Raw genomic sequence first — 21,836 nt, 5'->3', positions numbered from 1 at the left:
GAAAACTCTCAAATGGCAAATCAATAACCTCTCTAATATAGAAGTATCATATTTAAAGCAAATAAATCATACTCTCATTATCATCCATATTAAGAATAAAAAAAATTACAGACATTTAGAAATCTTAATTCACATATTAAATAGTTTAAGTCAAAAATCAATTCATTTCATTATCCTTCTCAATTCATTCCATTGTTACATCACAATTTCACTGCTTATTTTGTGCTAATTATAGCTATTAAAAAAAATTTAAATTGTGCTTTAAAATTCCATAAGATTATTTTTTTATGTTTCTTATACATTCTTATATTTTTATATTCTTGTATTTCCTAATATCCTTACAAACATTTATTTCACTCCTCTCCTTCACTCATATTTTTATGGAATCATGTCCATGACTCCATAAAAGTAAACTTCCAGAACAATAAATTGTTAACTCAAATCTTAATCCCTCCCTCTATTCTTTTTATTTATATATCCATATTTTCAAAAATAAATCCATATTTCTAAATTTCCACCTTAGTACCTTGTTACCTTAATACCTTAAAATTCTTAAGAAAATCCTTTTATTCAGTCATTATATTTACCTCATATTCATCATATTCATCATATTTTATCTTTATTGTGTTAATCAGTTCCCCTTATAAATCATACAATATCTAAGTCGAAATCCATTCCCTTTACCATTCTACTTGTTGTTAATCTGAACCTCTCATATCCCCTACAATCGCCATTTTAACGTAATTGACATAGTTAAAAAACTTCTCATATTTTCATATAAACCTCACCTAGAGCTCTTTTCCTTTGTTGCTATCCTCAAACAAATTTCAAATCCATAATTTTAATCCATAAATAAATTCATGTAATTTAACTTTCTTGCCAAATAGTCCACTAATGAATTTAATTAGTTTTTTTCTCTCTCTTTTCTGATACCGCTCTTTTTCTTCTGAAATAAGTACAAAATACCATTAATAATTAACGTTTTCTTCCAGTCACGAACTCCAGTTCTTTTCCATATTTGTCTCCAACTAGATGGCATTGTTAAACAGGTATTAGCAGTTCTAATCCAGTATCTTTGTTAAGCTCTTTCATTCCTTTACTATGTTAATTTCCAAATCTCCAAACTATAAACCTCGAATTCAAGATGGTGAATCCTCCTCCGAGCCGACACATCAAATCCTCACAGGCAAGGGGAAACCATTTCAGACAGTACAGCTATAAAAGATCCGATCAGCTCCGATCTTAACCAACTCTTTTACAGCCTTTAAGCTCTTCAAACCCAAAGAGAGAATATCAGGCATTTCCGTTGAAAACGTGCTGCCGCTATTTGCCTCCATTCCCGAGCAGCTGCTGCGATCTATTTCCGGCTTTTAGATTACATTGTAACAAATTTTTAACAGCTCCATTTGATTCTTGTAGCACTCCCAACACACCAGCACACCGCTTAGAATTCTTTACCTCGCTAATGCTGAGTTTTTATTCCCTTTCCAGATGGATCTGTTCTTCTTCAGTCTCCTGCAAAGCGTTGTCGTCCGCGGCTAGTGTCGACACAGGCATTTTTGCCTGGCCGACTTTCACTCCACCACCAGCGCGAGACCAAGCTGGTTCGCCCAGCAGGGGTTTGCCAACCCCCAAACAGGCCCCCAGCAGCGGTCCCCTACGTCTCTCCCCTTCAGGGGGATCGGGTCCGGTTCATCAAAACTGAGACCCCCAAACGGTGGGGATTCGGGGCTACCCTCTTGGGAGTGAGGGAGCCCCGTGGCGCCGCGGCCATTGACCCCGCCCTTCCCCCAAGAAGAGTACTGTATGTGTATAAGAAATCACCAAGATGTCTCAAGTTTGTACCATAGACAGAATTTATTGTTGCAAAACGTATGGGACACAATGAAAGCATATATGCGAGGAATTTATATTGTGTACCAAAGTAAAAAGAAAAAACAAACAAAACAGCCTATGTACACTAAAAATAAAACTTCAGAACCTTGAAAAAAACCTTACAAACCAAACCAAACCAAACCAAACAACACCAAAATTTTAGGAGAAATGAATATTACAAAGCATTACATAAATTTACAAACCCAAGAAGAACTTTCACACAAACTAAGGATTGCCAAACAAAAGCATTTTGAATTTGCAAACAAACCCGGGCGATGGTTAGCCTCAAAACTCGCTCATCAAAAAGCAGACAAAACCATAGAGGCAATGTATGATCACACAGGTGTCTTAAAAACAACAATTAGTGATAAAAAACAAAATAATTAAATCCTTCTTTGAGGAATTATATAAAAAAGATGATGTAAATGAACAATCAATAAAGAAACTATTCGAGAGTTTAGAAAATACAAAAAAAAAAAATAAGGAAGATCAGGATATGCTAAATGACAAAATAACATCAATAGAATTAATTAAACATAGACAAACCAGTAGCATTCCTATTCGTAGACTTACAGAAAGCATTTGATAGTTTATACTGGCAATTCTTCACAACCCAAATGGCATCAATGCAACTTGGTATTAAATTTACAGAACTCATTAAAACTATTTATTCAATACAAACAGACAAGATAACTGATAAACAACGATATGACAGAAACAATAAACATTTAAAAAAGGAGTGAGGCAGGGCTGCCCCTTAGTCCCCCTGATTTTTGTTTTCGCACTAGAAGTTCTACTTAATAAAATAAGGCACAACAAGGAAATCCAAGGACTAAAAATTAAAAGTGAACACTATAAACTTCAAGCATTTGCTGATGACATGGTGTTCATTGTACAAGACCCCTTAGAATATGCACCTATTCTGATTAATGAAATAAATAAATTTGGAGAGATTGCCGGACTAAAAATCAACAGGGAAAAACTAAGATGATAACAAAAAATATGACACAACAGCAGATATCGAAACTAGAAGAATCTATTAAAATCAAAACTGCCCAAAAAGTTAAATACCTAGGACTATGGATTACCGCTAACTGTAGCACTATTAAGAAAGACAACTATGACAAATTAATTAACAAAATGGACAAAGATTTCTCCAGATGGTCAAAGCTCCCACTTTCTATACTTGCAAGATTTCTATACCTTTTTCAAATTGCACCCATTAAATTAAACTGGACCTTTTTCAATAACCTTCACAAAAAAAATTCTCAAATTTATATGGACAAAAAAAAGGCAAGAATAAAACTCAAAAACCTACAAGACCATAAATCAAGAGTTGGATTCGGGTTACCAAACATGGAATTATATTACCATGCCTCAATTGCAAATTTACTGAAAGAATTGATAACATAAAAAAATTCTAGAATATTAACACTTGAAGACTACGACCTTCAATACGGGTGGCACGCCTTTTTGATGGCAGACATAGGTAAAATACCAACATATTTTAGGTCACATTACATACGAAAAACTTTAATTAACACCTGGCACTTCATTAAAAAAATCCATTATCTCTGTATCCCGAAATGGATATCCCCAACAGAAGCAATTATATACCCGAACGCATTAACCCTTGACAAAATCATAACATATGATCAACTGTTAAATGAAAATACTGATCTAATCCCTAAACAAAAACTTGTGGAAAAAGGTATTAAAGTGGATTGGCTACACTACCTAAAAATTAAATCAAAATATAATGAAGATAAGAACAAATACAGCTTTCAAAAAAACAATATCCTTGATAAGATCATTTTTGGCCCACAAAAAAAACCAAATATCAAACATATATAATTTCCCCCTTCAATAGGATACGGTAGAAGAAATAGTTAAAGGACCCATGATAGCTTGGTCACAAAATTTTGGATATACAATTAACTTAAATGAATGGGAAAAAATTTGGACTGTCAACTACAAACGAATAATGGCAACTTTATATAAGGAAAATCATTAGAAAATGTTTTACAGATGGCACCTGCCACCGGCTAGACTTGCAAAAATGTATCCAAATTTATCACCTCTATGTTGGAAGTGCAGGGAAAAACCAGGCACATATTACCACATCTGGTGGACATGTGAAACCACCCAAAAATATTGGCATAAAATTAAAACTATACTAGATCAGATCACCTCCCAGGCCATCCAACTAAAATCCGAACTATTTTTATTAGGAATCATAAGACAAAATATTAATTAAAAAAACATATATTATATGTTTTATAAAACATATATTATAAAAACATAATTCACATTATTACAGCTGCGAGGATTCTATATGCACAATACTGGAAACAGGAAAAAACCCCAACCATTTTATCTCTTGATTAAAATAATGGAATGTGCAGAAATGTCCAAGTTAACGATGGAACTGCAAAATAGGGATGAGAGAGATTTCTACAAGGCCTGGGAAAAATGGTACCATTGGTTAAAAAAAAGAAATTACTTAAAAGTTATTCATCAAGAAAAATATCCAACAAAAACAATGTGTAAAACCAGCAATCTACGACACGAATCATAATATCAAATTGAAATGACAAACTAAACATCGATCGACACAAATTTTGAACTTCAAGGAAACTGAATGAACAAACCCTTAAACCACTGATATGTTTTGGCACTAGCAACTACGTCAAACACATATCGATAAAACTTTAGAGAAATCTACACCACCTATATGTTTAAACCACAGGCTGCAAAGCATTGAAGCCCCATCTCTAACGCTGGCCCTCTACACTCTTCTTACTACTCTTTTTTGCTCTAATTTTCTATCTTTCCTCCTCTCGTATCTCTTCCCCTTCTTCCCCAATCCCCCTCCCCTTCTTCTTTTCTCCTTCCCCACTTACGCGTACTGTATAAGTAAATTATAATTGCTAGAATATACATTATATATATTCCCTTTACTTTTCTGTACCCTGTTTTTAATGTATATATTCAATAAACATATTATTTAATAAAATATATTTTTTAAAAAGAACAGCCAGGAAGACTGTAGTAATAGACTATTTCTACATTGTCGCCCTGAAAACTACATGGCTATTCTAGGCAGTCACTAGGAGTCAAGTGCAAGTTTTTTTAAAAATGCAAATACTTATGGATGTTATAGTTAACATGCATATTTTAGGCTTTGTTTTGTTTCATCAAATTTATAATTTATATTCTGTCTTGTCTTTCAGGTCCAAGGGAATCATAATTAATGTCACTTCTGTTGCTGCATTAGACAAAGCTCCATTTATATCTCTTTATTCAGCAAGCAAGGTACATATATGGGCAAAACAATGTGTGCATTTTTTTTTCATTCTTCAACTGAATTGCTTATTGGCAAATGCAATATTAATAGCCTTTGTTAGGACTTATCTAGTGGCGATATGGGCAGCAAAATGTTCGCATTTTTCCCCACTTATTGCATCTGTAGATTCGCGCCCAGCCTCTTTTTTTAGGATGACTCACTCCCTTCTTAATACAGGGGGAGTGGTTGAGGTCTTGCAGGGAGTTTCTGTTGGATAAAGTCAACCAGATTCAGATGGACTTTGATTGGGCAATTCCGACGGATGACAGGACTATGTCTTAATCCCATTGTGTGGGATGAATTTGATCCTGTGACTCCTGAGGATGTGGACAAGGTGGAGCAGTGAGTTCCTCCACTTGTTTCTTGGACCTGTGCCTCTCCTGGCTGGTGTCAGCCAGTAGGGAGGTGACACGAGGCTGGCTCCAGGCTTTGGTTAATGCCTCTTTCCCGCAACCTCTAAAGGAAGTGGTTGTAAGGCCTCTCCCCAAGAAACCTTCCCTGGATCCAGCTGAATTGAAGAACTTTTGTCCAGTCTCCCACCTACCCTTTGTGGGAAAGGTTGTGGAGAAAGTGATGGCACTCCAGCTCCTATGGTCATTGGACGAAACAGATTATCTAGACCATTTTCAGTCCGACTTTAGGCCTGGTTACGGCACAGAAACTGCTTTGCTCACCCTGATGGATGATCTCTGGCAAGTCTGAGATAGAAGTCACGCCTCCATCTTGGTGCTGTTTGACCTCTCAACTGCTTTCAATACCGTTGAAACGACTGCAAAGACTAAGGGAGTTGGGAGGGTGAGTCACCATTACATGATGGTTCTCCTCCTATCTCTATGATTGGTCACAGTCAGTGTTGGTAGGAGGACAGAGGTTGAACCCTAGGACTCTCCTCTGTGGGGTGCCCCAGGGTTCGGTCCTCTCTCCTCTTTTATTTAACATCTACATAAAACCACTGGGTGAAATCATCCAACGACACAGGGTGAGGTATCAGCAATATGCTGATGATACCCAGATACATATCTTCACCTGTGTCAGTTCAGTGAAGCTATGGATGTGATGTGCCAGTTCCTGGAGACTGAGGGTCTGGATGGGAGTTAACAGGCTCAGACGTAACCCTGACCAGACCGAGTGGCTGTGGGCATTGCCTCTGAATGATTACATTAACTGTCCATCCTTGGTTCGGGGTGGAGGGATTACACCCCTCAGAATGGGTTCGCAATTTGGGTGTCCTCCTAGACTCACAGCTAGAATTAGATCAACATCTGACAGCTGTGGCTAGGGGGATCTTTGTACAGGTTCACCTAGTGCACTAATTGCGACCATACCTGGATCAGGATGCTCTTCTCACAGGCACTCATGCCCTTATGACCTCATGGCTGGATTATTTCAATGCACTCGACATGAGGCTACCCCTGAAGAGCATTCGGAAACTACAGCTGGTCTAGAATGCAGCCGTGCGAGCTGTTGTGGGTGCACCTAGGTATACCCACACTACACCAATTCTCCACAGACTGCACTGGCTCCCGATGGGTTTCTGGTCACAATTCAAGATTATTATTATTATTATTTATCAGATTTGTAAGCCGCCCCTCTCCGTAGACTCCGGGCGGCTCACAGCATACAATATAACAATTCATGACAAATCTAATAGATTAAAAAAAAAACATTTAAAAACCCCATTATTAAACCAGACATACACACAGACATACCATACATAAATTGTATAGGCCCGGGGCAGAGGGGGGAGGGATGCCTCAATTCCCCCATGCCTGACGGCAGAGGTGAGTGTTAAGGAGTTTACGGAAGGCAAGGAGGGTAGGGGCAGTTCTAATCTCCAGGGGGAGCTGGTTCCAGAGAGTCAGGGCCACCACAGAGAAGGCTCTTCCCCTGGGTCCCGCCAAACGACATTGTTTAGTCGATGGGACCTGGAGAAGACCAACTCTGTGGGACCTAATTGGTCGCTGGGATTTGTGCGGCAGAAGGCGGTCCTGGAGATATTCTGGTCCGATGCCATGAAGGGCTTTATAGGTCATAACCAAAACTTTGAATTGTGACCGGAAACTGATCGGCAACCAATGCAGACTGCGGAGTGTTGGTGTAACATGGGCATACCTAGGGAAGCCCATGATTGCTTTCGCAGCTGCATTCTGCACGATCTGAAGTTTCTGAACACTTTTCAAAGGTAGCCCCATGTAGAGAGCATTACAGTAGTCGAATCTCAAGGTGATGAGGGCATGAGTGACTGTGAGCAGTTACTCCCGGTCCAGATAGGGCCGCAACTGGTGCACCAGGCGAACCTGGGCAAACGTCCCCCTCACCACAGCTGAAAGATGGTTCTCTAATGTGAGCTGTGGATCGAGGAGGACGTCCAAGTTGCGGACCCTCTCTGAGGGGGTTAATAATTCCTTCCCCAGGGTTATGGACGGACAGATGGAATTGTCCTTGGGAGGCAGAACCCACAGCCACTCTGTCTTATCCAGGTTGAGTTTGAGTCTGTTGACACCCATCCAGACCCCAACAGCCTCCAGGCACCGGCACATCACTTCCAGATGTTGGTCATTACCTTTAAAGCCCTACCTGGCTTGGGGCCAGATTATCTTTGAGACCGCCTCTTACCACAAAGCTCCCAATGACCGATATGGACCTACAGGGTTGGTCTTCTCCAGGTCCCATCAGCTAAACAGTGTCGGTTGACAGGCCCACAGGCAAGGCCCTTCTCTCTGACTGCTCCAACTCTTTGGAACCAGCTACTTCCCAAGATCTAGACTTCCCCCACCCTACTAGCCTTCCAAAATGCCGTAAAAACCTGGCTTTTCCCGCAGACCTGGGGTCATTGATCAGATGGCATTCCATCAGGATCCGACCAGTAAATTTTGCTCACCACACTGTAAAATAGATGTTGAGACTCTAGAAAGAGTGCAGAGAAGAGCAACAAAGATGATTAGGGGACTGGAGGCTAAAACATATAAAGAATGGTTGCTGGAACTGGGTATGTCTAGTTTAATGAAAAGAAGGGCTAGGGGTGACATGATAGCAGTGTTCTGATATCTTGGGTTGCCAGGACTCCATGGCAAACCATTTTTGAAATGCTATGTGTACCAGTCTTCAGAAAGGTCTGCGCGCATGCACGGGGGAGAGAAGAGGTGTGGGCTCATCACACATGCTAGCCCCCCCAATTCCACCCCCTTACCCTCTACCTGTATACTGTTACAAACCAAAAAAGGTTCACCATCAGTGGTATAGGGTTTCCTGCCTAAGCAGTGGGTTGGACCAGAAGAACTCCAAGCTCCTTTCCAATTCTGTTATATTATTATTCTATTACAAGTATTTCCTTACAAATGTACAAAATTCCTAGTTTGGAATACTATTTTCCACACTACAGTACATGCTTTACAATTAATGGCCAGGTATGTAAAATTTACAGTAAATGATTTATTTGCAGTTTCATATTGTGCATTCTTACCACTATATTTCTTTACTTGTATTTAGGTTTTTGCAGATTACTTTTCTCAAGGCCTCGGCTTGGAATACGAAGACAAAGGTATCCTCGTGCAGGTTAGTGTGATTGGTCAGTTTTGATACTGTATGTGTAAATAATCTGATAGTATGGGATGCTAGAGATTAAAATACACTGAAATTATTCATTATCTGAAAGACATTGCCAAAAATAAATTGGTAGGTAGTTCCTTAAATCAAGGTGTTTTCATTATAGTGCTGACTATATGAAATACCATCTCTAAAGCTTTATTCTGCTAATCGTCTGGTTGATAGAGAGCTTTTAGTTAATTTTGAGATTTTTTAATTAACTTGCTTTTACTACAAGAGTTCTGTGATAATTTTTAAATTCTATTTTTTAGCCTTAGCATTATACCCTCACATATTATATAGCAGTGATGGCGAACCTTTATCTGGTTGCATGCCAAAAGTGTTTGTGGGCACCCGTGATAGTATGCATGTGCGGCACCCTCAATGCAATGCATGCCCCACCTCCGCATGCGTGTATGACTGCCCCCCATGCATGCACGCTTTCCCACACTTCGCCATCTGCACAAGGCCCCCTGGCCTGTTTTGGACTTGGAAAGCCTCCTGCACCAAACTTTGCCAGCATAAACGGTTTGCCTCTGTTCTTCCTCTTCCTCCTCCTGCCAGCCTCACACTCCAAGCAGCATCCAGCATGGCCATGCGCCCCAGCAAATGCTGGTGTCTTAGACCAGTGTTTCCCAACCTTGACAACTTGAAGATATTTGGACTTCAACTCCCAGAATTCCCCAGCCAGCGAATGCTGGCTGGGGAATTCTGGGAGTTGAAGTCCAGATATCTTCAAGTTGCCACGGTTGGGAAACACTGCCTTAGACGACTTCTAAGGGAGCATCCCTGGCCAGCATGCCTCTTATCACTTAACGCAACTGCCGGAGAAGTGATAGTGTGAGAACTGTTGCAGCCAGGTGCAAAGGGGTGGGGTTCCCCCCCCCCCCGACGCCCAAGACTTTTTTCTTTTCCAGACCAGCTCCAAGCAAGTGGTGCATAAACCTCCGCAGCTCTTGCACCACCGCCTGCACTGCTTGCTTGCAGGTGGTCTGGAGAAAAACAAACAAACTAGGCGGGACTCACCCCACCTAGGTCCTTCTGAACGGTTCTCCTTATGTAGCCTCCCTGCTGACTTACACAACCCAACATTTATTGCCCAACCAAAAGAAGCCCACCTCTGAGCTGTTTCGAGTGCCCGCTCTTTCTACAGTGAACTTGAATGCAATTGGGGATGTGAAAAGCTCTTACCCTCTACCTGTATACTGTTACCGATTCTTCACCTCCTTCTGCACCCAGATAGCAGCCAGTGGCCCCAGGTAGTGCCGTCTTGTTTTTATTTATTGATTGATTTGATTTGATTTGATTTGTATGCCGCCCCTCTCCGTAAACTCAGGGCAGCTCACAACAATAATAAAACCATGTATGACAAATCTAATATTTAAAGTAACTAAAAACCCCTTATTAAAAAGCAAAACATACACACAAACATACCATGCATAAATTGTATGGGCATGGGGGAGGGGGATATCTCAATTCCCCCATGCCTGACCCCTAGGTCTTGAGGGACGCAGAGGCGGTAACAGCATGCAAGTAGAGGGGAAGCACTTTTCGCGCTGTCAGCTCAATCTGCAGAAAGAGTAGGCACTTGAAGAGCTTGGAGGATGGGCTACTTTTAAGTGGGCAATAAATGTCAGGTTATGTAATTCAGCGGGGAGGTTACGTAGGGATCTTTAGTAATCTGGTCAGCTAGAGTTCGTAATGTCTTGTTTACACAGGCTTGTGGAGGGACAGATATAGCAATTAGTAGAAATGAGGAAAACTCGCATGGAGAGTAAAATGGTTTACAATTGATAAGTAAAGATTCTACATTTTCATCATTTATATATTATAGTTATATCCTGAGACCACCTGTTGTTGATAAATAAGCATAAGTCTCCTCCCTTTTTTTTAACCTGATGATTCTGCAATTCTGTCTCTTCTATGTACAGTATTTGAAACCCTGGAATTTGCATGCTGTTGTCATCAATATCTTCATGTAGCCAGGTTTCAATAAAGCATACGACAGTCATGCTGTGAAAATCCGAATTGCATCATTTTAAAAGGAGTGTTTTATTTATTATTTATTTATTTATTAGATTTGTATGCCGCCTCTCTCCGCAGACTCGGGGCGGCTAACAACAGTAAAAAGGCAATATAAACAAATCTAATATTAAAAGTAATTTTAAAAAACCCAATTTAAAGAACCAATCATACATACCATGCATAAATGTTATAAGCCTAGGGAGAAGGGAATATCTCAATTCCCCCATGTCTGATGACAGAGGTGGGTTTTAAGAAGCTTATCCATCTTATTAGTAAATGATCATAAATTAGGAAGATAGAAGGCAGAGGGGTTTTATTTCCCCTTTTCCTTAGCCTATTTAAAATTCCCACCCTTTTACTTCTTCTTCTCCATTTGTTTTTTTCTTGTAATCCATAGGTCTGGGGAATTTGCTTTTTCCTGTGTTAGAATTTCCTCCCTGTTTGTAAAGACACTGGGGGTGAGGTTACAGAGAGCTGCTCCTTAAAGAAATATTGCTTAATTATTAGCAGATGGTCTCATGAATATGAAATCCATAATAAACCGCAGAGAATAATAAATAAAGCAACTACTAGAGAGCATTTCACCAAGACAGCCTTCAGCGGCACCATCTTGAATCAGGATCAGGAGACCATGGCAAACCATTTTTGAAATGCCATGCCATGAAAACTACAGGGACCTGTCCAGGCAATTTCCAAGAATCAGACACAATTGAATGGAGATGCAGTTTGAAGATTAAATTTCCATTTCAAAATACCCCAATACAATGTTCCTAATGAATTAATCCATGATACATAAGCTATGTACACTTAATATCAGATAAATAAAACGTTTAAATTGGAACAGTGGGGACAGAGAAGTAATTGATACAGAACATTTCTGCCCCCAGCAATCTAAAATTAATAGGGTTATCAGTGCAGGTAACATAGATGTTTGTGCGATTAAGATTATCAACCGTACTGTCAAGCAAAACCAAGAATTTAATCAAACAGGTGGCAATAAAATAGGGATAGCCAGCCACAATGCAATATGTAGACAGTAAACACAAGGTCAATCAAAATGGACTCAAATATCTATATGCCAATGCACAAAGTATGAGGAATAAACGATGAATTGGAAATTCAAGTAAATGAGGGCAGATATGATATTGTTGCCATCATGGGAACTTAGTGTGATAAAACCCACAAATGGAATATACAGCTAGAGGGATTTAAATTATTTAAAAGAAATAGTCCAAATAAAAGAGGAGATGGAGTTGCACTATATATAAGCAATAAATACACCTCTACAGAAATAGAGCACAACAATGATGAAAAACATCTTGAATGCATTTGGATCAGTATTAAAGGGAGTGGGGGAAATGACATTGTTATAGATCTATACCATAGGCCACCCAACCAAACAGAGAAAATAGATGAACTTTTTGTTAGTCAGCTAACTAAGGTAAGTAGGAAGCACATCACTATAATAATGGGGGATTTTAATCACCCTGACATCAACTGGGAGACAAACTCTGCACCAGGTGGAAAATCCAAAAGGTCCCTAACAAACCTAGCAGATAACTTTCTTTCCCATAAAGTAAAGAAGGGGACAAGGGGATCAGCCATATTGGATTTAATTCTCACAGAGATGAAATTATAGAAGGTGTTGAAGCAGGAACCTTGGGGGCAAGTGATCTTGTAATATTGGAATTCAATATTATGCAAGCACAAGTATAAGAACAAAGTCAAACTAGAGTCTTGGACTTTAAGAGAGCTAATTTCATAAACTTAGACCTTGAAAAGGACTCCATGGATGAGAATCCTCAAGGAGAAAACAACTCAAGAATCTTGGGAAATTTTGAAAAGCAAGATTATAAAAAGCCCAATCTACCACAATACCAATGAAGAAAAATAACAGTTCTCAAAAGAAATTGGCATAGCTGCACATAGAACTCTCTGATAAATTGAAAGACAAGAAGGACAAGTGTAAAAAGTGGAAAGAGGACAAATAACTAAGGCACAATATCAGCAAATAGCCTGAGCCTGTAAAGATGAAGTGAGGAAAGCTAAGGTTCACAATGAACAAAGGCTTGCGACAAAAGTAAAAATATAACACCCAGAAAAGCTTCTTCCCACATGTTAAAAACAAGAAAAAGGTCAAGGAAACAATTGGTCCATTGCTAGGAGAAAGTAGCAAAGTAGCTAGTAGAAAGTAGCAAAAAGGTGATAAGCAACAGGGAGAACTACTTCACACATTTTTTTGCATCTGTTTTTACACAAAAGAAAGAAACAATCCAACCTATCAAAAACAGCGCCACAAAAAACAGATTAGGAACACAGGTTAAAATAGGGAAGAAAATTGTAATTGAACACCTGTCTACCCTAGACGAGTTCAAATCACCAGGACTAGATAGATTACACACAAGGCTCTGAAGGTACTGGCAGACGAGATCTGAGAACCATTGAATTATCTCTTTCAAAGATCCTGAAGCAGCTGTATTATTTAATGAGGCTGTTGCTGAAGTGAGAAATCACGTTTAGTCATGCCCTACTCCCTTTGGAATGCTTACCCTGACGTTGGGATCCTAACTAAAAATTGGCAAGAATAATTAGCTTTGTGCCTTCTTTTTTTGTCTCCTAATATTCATTCCAGCAGGGTGCTGGAATACTTTCATTGTGTAAAAGTAATCCATAACTTTAAACTACAACTGGGACCAGAATTTTTATTGCTAAGCAAGGCAGTTGTTAAAGAAACCTGCCTGGGCCCAAAACCTGAATGCAGACTGCCACTTTTAGCTACCACAGGGTAGCTGTTTAATCTACCATTTCTCCATTGGGAGTTTATGATTGTGTTCATGTAATGATATGAATTGTTAGTACTATGTGTGTAACTAGTTATGTTTTACAATATATAACTTAAGCCAGCAATGTATGGTTAAAGGAATTAGCAGACTACTGCTTTAAGAGCTGATATTGCAGTCAGCTATAAGAGGAAGTCAGCAGTGTCTCTTTCTCAGAGCCAAGAGTTTTGAGACTCTCTTCCTAGTGAGATTCTCTCTGATATCTCTCTGATTCTATGCTGGTTTGTCTATATGACTATTCCACTATAAGGACTACTGTGTGTAGTAAGAACTATGTTTCTAATGTTGGTCTGTATATGTATTGAGAATGTTGATTGCTGTATTTGTGAATGACTAGGACTGCTGCTGACTATGTTATTTGCCTAATGTAAATAATATTTATACATTTAATGTATGCGATCTGGTTATTAGCAGTACCGCTCATATTTCTAGGATATTAGCTGGATATCTTCTACCTCCGTGTTCCTTTGTGCATCCTGTGTAACTCTTAGGGGTAGCACAGCTTACTCCTTAACACCTAACATGAATGACACTCTGAATATCACACATTTGGGCCTAAAGTTATTTTTTCAGCACTGTCATAATTTCAAATGGTCACTGAATGAATGTAAGCGAAGATTACCTATATTAACCATATGATTCTTACCATATGTTGTCGCTATAGCAGTTTCTATTTTTAAATTGTTTTGTAGCACATATCTGTTGTAGATGTGAAATGATATGATATACAAGTACAAGGTGATGAAAGATGATATACAAGTACAAACCATTTGATATAAATTTAATAAAATGATGTTCTTTCCTTTTCAGACTGTTCGACCATATTTTGTCATGACAAAAATGTCTAAACTTCGTAAAGGAAACATATATAGACCTACTCCTGAACAATATGTAAAATATTCCCTCAATACGGTTGGTCGGGAAACAGTAACTTGTGGATATCCATCTCATTCTTTTTTGGTATGTATATTTAAAAAGATTAGAATTTCCAAGTGTGTCTGTAACTTGCTTTCATTTATCAATCATTGATACCTTTGTTTTGGTAACACATCTTTTTCTGCTTCCGTTCCTTAGAAATGGGCGTCAGAATACGTGTTGCCTCAGTGGTATATCAAAAAAGTGGTCAGAGATACAGGCTTAAAAGCAAGAGCTTACCATTTAAAGAAACTAAAGGAAAACTAAGCTATATTGACTTGACAAGAACTTCGATATTTTTTAAATCTATTTTGAAATATCAAATACTTTGTCTCATGTTACAGTTTTTGTATGGATATTCTGAGGGAAACCAGAGATTGGCATGAAGAATATATATAAAGTTTTTTGTTATATAATTAATAAACAATATTTTCAATCGTTTTACTGAAATGCATTAGTAGTGTTTCATATAGGTTCATTTTGTGCAATGTGATTGAAATGAAAATATAGCAATTTGGAATTTGTAACGTCACTACCAATAATAGTGTCACTTTACTTCGGTATTTTAAACTAAACTGTTATTTCCTCAATATTTCAAGAAATGTAATTTATTGAAATTGAGATTTAAAAAATTAGAAGATTGGCTATAGGATATATCTCGTTAACATGAATGTGAATGTTCATTATGGGCTAATCAGCTTCAGGCATCACAATAATGCTTTATTCCTTACCAAGCTTAAAAATTAAATCTAACTATAATGCTGGCATTGATTTCATATGTTCATAATGTTTTTTACTAATCACAATACTGTAAGTAAAATTTTTCTTTGTGTGAACTGTCATATCAAATGTTGAAAATATTTGCAACAGCAGACAGGATTTTGATTACCTGGATGTTCTCTTAATACAGTATAAGTGTTTATGGATTGGGACCAGGAAGTGCTTATGAGATTCCATCTCTAACAAGGTGAAAGAGCTCTTTGAGTGATATGAGATGTATTTTAGAAGGCTGCAACACAAAGAGTAATAATGAGAGAAAGAAGATAAGCATGTCTGGACCAAATTTTGAGAATACATTTAACAAGGATTTGTTATTCCTTCATTGTAACTTATTGAAATGAAAAATTGCCTTCTTAAGAACTTGTAGTTTTATTTCCTAAAATCTTATTTGTACATTCAAAGCAAATAAACTGAAAATGCGTTAACATGTTATGGGGCTGCCTTCCTTTATTAAAAAAACTCTTGTATTCTGAGCGTGGCAAGTATATTCAGTGGAGATTCATGATAGCTTGATCTTTACCCAAGAGGGGAAAGGAAAAAGTGCACACTACCATTCCATTTGCTTTGCTTTATTGGGAGCAGTGGTCTTTATTAGTAGGCATACAAATAATCATTTCTGCAAATTAATTTCAGCATGTTTTATATATTTATTTACTTATGAAAGTAAATATGTGCTCAAACATTATAGTATGTAGAAAATAAATAAAAACAAATTCAATGGTTTTAATTGGGAATCAGAAACTGGTTTTGTCCAGAATGGCTGTATTTTTTACTGGAGAATTATTGAAGACCACATGGTAATTTATATTTACAAAATATCGGGAAGTATGCAAAATATCTGCTGGCATGCCTATATATGTTTAGAATGAAATCTGTAACATTTTGATTAAAATAAAAGAATTCTCTGAAGGTTTTTGTTATTTACATACATACCGGTACATACATACATATATATATAAAATTGATTGACAACAGTAGTTGCAAAAGAGATCTAAAAGGTGCAGATGGATATGGAAAAAATAAAATTGGGACTTTTTGAAGTTTTCTTTAGAATTGAAGATAAAATTTATTTTAATTGACAAATACAATGGTTAACATGAAAAACATTGCACTGTATTTAGAATTATATCAAAAGTAACATCTAAGAGGGTTTTTTTTACAAAAGCTTGTTTTAATATAGGCAAATTATCAATTTACGGTACCCATGAAAATTATAAAAAAGAAAGTGCTGGTTGTTAATAGTACTTTGAATTAACAAAAGGAGATTAGATATAAGATTTATGTTGCAAGAATGTGTATCTTGCCATTTGTCACTTGGGTCACCTTCTGCCAGAATGGATTGCCTGCTGAGAACTTTGGCTCTTTATTACCAACACATTGGCTTTGTAGCCTGAGTGGATTGGGGGTTTTTTTCTTCTTGATCTTGGTTTCCAGTAGATTATTCTTGGCTGTTGACTTAGTGATTTCTTTAAAAATAATAAAAGGTTATTTAGATAATAGTCATGAAATCTCAGAAGAGAAACTAATTCAGTATAATTGATGGCTCAGTGACTTTGGGTTAATTATTCTCTCAAGGAATATTATGTTCACTGCTTTGAATTATTTGTAAAACTAATAAGGATAAATAAAATGAACAAATGAGACAGGATGCAGGAAATAAAAAATAATTGTTCACCTATTTCATCTCTGGTTTCTGTATTTCTCCTGGTGCTTTTATAGTTACAGTGCAACTTCTATTTGTGTGTGAATGTCAGTTAAAATAACGGTATGTATCCTGGAAAAATCCACAGCCTGACTTGCATCTCATGAGGCACCAAATGGTCTGAGAAAAGAAAGAACTGTTAGACTTATTTATGCAGTCAAGTAGCCCTTGACTTCCAACTATAATTGATGCCAGAGTTATGCTTGTAAGTCATTGCAATCATTGTAGGAACCATTGTAGTCATACGATCACAGAATGCTGCAAACAACCATAAATGTGAGCAGGTTGCTAATTGCCCCAAATGTGATCACATGACTGGGATGCATGGGGCTACCTGAGAACAGGTGACAGTGGATCTGTGACATCAATTGTAACTCTATACCTCCCATATAGAACTGGATATTATCTCTACATCTAAATTTCTATAATGGAATGCTGCAGTCATGCTGGCTGGGGATTTTGGGTTCTGATGTTTAACACACCATATTTTAAAAAAAGATATTCCTAGTGAAAGTTGGATAAACTGGGACTCTTGGAATTCCCTCTTCCTGTAATGGGACCCATTAAATCAGGGGTGTCAAACTTACATCATGTTGCCATCACGTGAGGTATTGCAACTTTTTCCCTTTTGCAGAGCTAGGGTGGACATGACCTACACATGATGCAACTGAGTCTGCGGAGAGGGGCAGCATACAAATCTAATAAATAATAATAATAATAACTGGCCAATGAACTAACAGTTTGACATCTCTGCTTAGATGGTTCTTTTTCACTATTGTAAAGCAGGCTTTACAATTGTTATTTGCCATTTGGCTATTCACGAACATTTCTGCAGTCAAAATGAATACTGAGGAATACTGATACAAAATGAATCACCTGGGAATACTCAGTGAGATGGGCGGCATATTTAATAAATAAAATACAGAACTTTTGGATCATTGGTAGACATGCAGACTGGTGAAAAATTTAAGTTATCCGATCAGGGACATTCTCATCTATTTACGTATTTGCCAACTCCATATTTCTGGTGGCTTTATAGAACATAACTACCGCCAGTATTGAGAATCCTCTATGTATGAAAAATAAACATAACTTTATAAAATAAACAAAAAACTGTCCTAAAATGCTGCTCTAGCTCGTTTTAGAAGAATGACAGCACATCGGTGCAAAGAGGATTTCGTGAGAATGCCAAAGACTGCAGTTATGGGAACCAGAAATGATGACACATGTTGTTAACTAGTGTGTGCCTTAACACCCAAGGAATAGTTTCTATATTTCCCTCACACAACTCACTGCTTTAGTTTTTAAATTAAATGTATAATACTAGTGCTTAGCGATAAAGCAGAGTATAACATAGGGCTGGCTTCATTTGGTTTTGGCTTATTGCAGGTATTCTCAAGCTGATGCTTTCACTCTCCTAAGGGCACAGAAACTTAAAAGTTTTAAAACAAGTCAGATTTGCTCAGGGAAAATAGGAACCTTTATCAACACTTGTTCAGGATTTGTTCTCCCTTTGCTTACAGAAGCCATTTCTGGGTTTGTCCAAGGAAGCCAAAGTATTCTAATAGCTCAAGCAAAGTTGAGATATCTTAATTCCAGCTCTACCTGTAGTGGGCAGTTACAATACTAGAGTTATACAACCCTTTGACATAGGTAGATGATTTAATGTATAATAGCATCACACTTATTCTTCCTTATACTGGCAAATGCCAACTTCTGTGGGCTCTTTATGTGAAGCAGGGTGGGGAGTGGTGGTGGAGGGAATATCCATAGTTCCAGGTCTATGCTTTTTCAGCTTTGCATTAAGCAAACCATTAAGGCCCACAGTACTCTCAGCTGTTGGGCACTTTTCACACATTCACAGGCATTGTGTTGCTGTCTTTGGGGGAACTGAAGCTCGAACCCAGAACCAGAGGACAAAAGATGTGCCCATATCATTTTTAAATAGTCCGCAAGTGTTGATCCTAGCTAACAGTATACAGTGATCCCCCGGGTATTGCGTTCCCGATCATTGCGAAACGGCTATATGGCGATTTTTAAACCCGGAAGTACAAACATCATCTGCGCATGCGCGCCCTTTTTTCCTATGGGCACGCATGCGTAGATGGCGCCGGGCAGATCAGCTGCTGGGCGGCTTCCCTGGGTCTCCTCTTGCTGGCGGGAGGGCGAGAAGCCCCCCCCAGCACCCGCTCGCCCGCCGTTCGCCCGTCTCGCCCGCCCTTCGCCCGGCCACCCGCCGTTCGCTCGCTGCTCGCCTGCCGTTCACCGCTCGCCCGCCCTTCGCCCGGCCACCCGCCGTTCGCTCGCTGCTCGCCCGCTGCTCGCCCGCCCTTCGCCCGGCTACCCGCCGTTCGCTCGCTGCTCGCCCGCCCGCCCTTCGCCCGGCCACCCGCCATTCGCTCGCTGCTCGCCCGCCCTTCGCCCGCCCTTCGCCCGGCCACCCGCCGTTCGCTCGCTGCTCGCCCGGCCACCCGGGTTCGTTTGGCTTCGGGACATGCCGGCGGCAACGTTTTAAAACAGCCGCGCGGCTTCCCAACTGAGTCCCGAAGCCAAACGCGGAAGTTCGCCTTTGACTTCGGGACTCAGTTGGGAAGCCGCGCGGCTGTTTTAAAACGTCGCCGCCGGCATGTCCCGAAGCCAAACGAACCCGGGTGGCCGGGTGAGCAGCGAGCGAACGGCGGGTGGCCGGGCGAAGGGCGGGCGCGCGGGCAGGCAGCGGACAAGCGGCGGGCGCGGCAGCAGCGAGGAGTTTGCGTGGGCGGCGGGGAAACCCCAATCTTCGGCTCCTCGCTGCTGCGGCGGAAGTAAAAACACCATCTGCGCATGCGCAGATGGTGTTTTTACTTCCGCAGTGCTACTTCGCGAAAACCCGATCATTGCTAGGGGTCCTGGAACGGAACCCTCGCAATGATCGGGGGATCACTGTATTGGTAAAGTGATTTCACTTCCAGTCTAATGGCTTGGTAAAATGCAACATATTCCATCAACCCTGCTTAGGAAAATTGACACATTTGGGTTGATGACCAGCGAACTGCAAAACGTTAGGCTTTTCTCTGCTTCTTAATGTGGGTCAAAATATACTGCTCAAAAAAAATAAAGGGAACACTCAAATAACACATCCTAGATCTGAATGAAATATTCTTATTGAATACTTTGTTCTGTACAAAGTTGAATGTGCACAACCGCATGTGAAATTGTTAATCAGTGTTGCTTAAGTTGACAGTTTGATTTCACAGAAGTTTGATTTACTTGGAGTTATATTGTGTTGTTTAAGTGTTCCCTTTATTTTTTTGAGCAGTGTATTTAAAAAGTTGAACACAAACATAGCAAAATATGGAAGTCACAATCCGACTAAAACCTTTAGGTTTATCCAGTTTCCCTCTCCAGTAAGCATCAGTCTTGCTTTTGAGTAATTTTTATTTATTTATTTATTTTTGTCCAATACACAATGAGGGTTTTAGTGGGTATATATATATATCTATATAAACACATAGTAAAATACATGATGAAGGTTATAGAGGAGATACTCAAAGTAAAATATATCTACAAAGAATAGAAAAGAAGATATATTAATAGAACATATCAATGAAAGAATAGAAGAGATATAGGAATAGAAGAAAGGTGTAGGAGATATAGGAGAGCAATAGGACGGGATGGAAGGCACTATAGTGCACTTCTACTCGCCCCTTACTGACCTCTTAGGAATCTGGATACGTCAACCGTAGATAATCTTAGGATAAAGTGTTGGGGGTTTGGGGATGACACTACAGAGTCCGGTAATGAGTTTCACGCTTCGACAACTAGGTTACTGAAGTCATATTTTTTACAGTCAAGTTTGGAGTGGTTAATATTAAGTTTAAATCTGTTGTGTGCTCTTGTGTTGTTGTGGTTGAAGCTGAAGTAGTCGCCGACAGGCAGGACGTTGCAGCATATGATCTTGTGGGCTATACTTAGATCTTGCATAAGGCGTATAAATCTTGTATAAGGTGTATAAATCTTGTATAAGTTCTAGACTTTCTAGGCCCAGGATTGAAAGTCTAGTCTTGTAGGGTATTCTGTTTCGAGTGGAGTGAAGGGCTCTTCTGGTGAAGTATCTTTGGACATTTTCAAGGATGTTGATGTCTGAGATGCAATATGGGTTCCAAACGGATGAGCTGTATTCGAGGATGGGTCTGGCAAACGTTTTGTAAGCTCTGGTAAGTAGTGTGAGATTGCCAGAGCAGAAGCTACGTAGGATTAGGTTTACAACTCTTGAAGTCTTCTTGGCTATGTTGTTGCAGTGGGCTTTGGCACTTAAATCTTTTGTTATTAGTATACCGAGGTTTTTAACCGAGTGAGGATTATTTGTGATAATTTGATTATTCAGTTCGTATTTGGAGTTCAGATTGTTTTTCCCAATGTGTAGGACAGAGCATTTGCTAGTTGAGATTTGGAGTTGCCATGTGTTGGACCACTCAGAAACAGAGTTCAGGTCTTTTTGGAGAGTAGTTGTGTTATCAGTGGTGTTGAAGAGTTTTACATCATCGGATAAGTCAGGTCAAGTCATAAATCAGGAGTTAGTTTCTTTCTTTCTTTTTCCTTTTTTCTTTCTTATTATAAAACAGTATAAAACCATTAATAACAGTAATAACAGTATAAAGCCCTTAATCTACTCCACACAATCGTACCATCTCACACATAAAACGCTTAAATCTCTAAAAGAACTGTAAACGCGGCGAAAAGTTAATTCTCATTTTAAAATCTAAAATGTGAAACTGCTATTGATGAA

At 39.0% G+C, this 21,836-nt stretch overlaps 1 protein-coding gene and 1 long non-coding RNA gene across 2 annotated transcripts in view; one reads left to right on the top strand and one right to left on the bottom strand.

The window, feature by feature from the left end:
- The window catches only part of HSD17B12 (hydroxysteroid 17-beta dehydrogenase 12), an 86,555-nt gene extending 70,759 nt beyond the window's left edge, over positions 1 to 15,796 (top strand). Inside the window, exons 8-11 of the mRNA XM_070760714.1 lie at positions 5,109 to 5,190; positions 8,711 to 8,776; positions 14,482 to 14,631; positions 14,746 to 15,796. Coding sequence (XP_070616815.1) covers positions 5,109 to 5,190; positions 8,711 to 8,776; positions 14,482 to 14,631; positions 14,746 to 14,853 — 406 coding nt within the window. The 3' untranslated portion in view covers positions 14,854 to 15,796. The remainder of the gene's footprint in view (positions 1 to 5,108; positions 5,191 to 8,710; positions 8,777 to 14,481; positions 14,632 to 14,745) is intronic.
- A 133-nt stretch (positions 15,797 to 15,929) lies between these two features.
- On the bottom strand, positions 15,930 to 20,858 carry LOC139172052 (uncharacterized). The gene is made up of 3 exons (XR_011559831.1): positions 20,764 to 20,858; positions 17,042 to 17,188; positions 15,930 to 16,832 (listed from the first exon to the last, which is right to left on the bottom strand). It is a non-coding gene; the product is annotated as an uncharacterized lncRNA (long non-coding RNA).
- Between the last annotated feature and the right edge of the window lie 978 nt (positions 20,859 to 21,836).

Source organism: Erythrolamprus reginae, chromosome 1, assembly GCF_031021105.1.
Source record: "Erythrolamprus reginae isolate rEryReg1 chromosome 1, rEryReg1.hap1, whole genome shotgun sequence".
NCBI lineage: Eukaryota > Metazoa > Chordata > Lepidosauria > Squamata > Dipsadidae > Erythrolamprus > Erythrolamprus reginae.
This window is presented reverse-complemented; position numbering and strand designations above follow the sequence as displayed.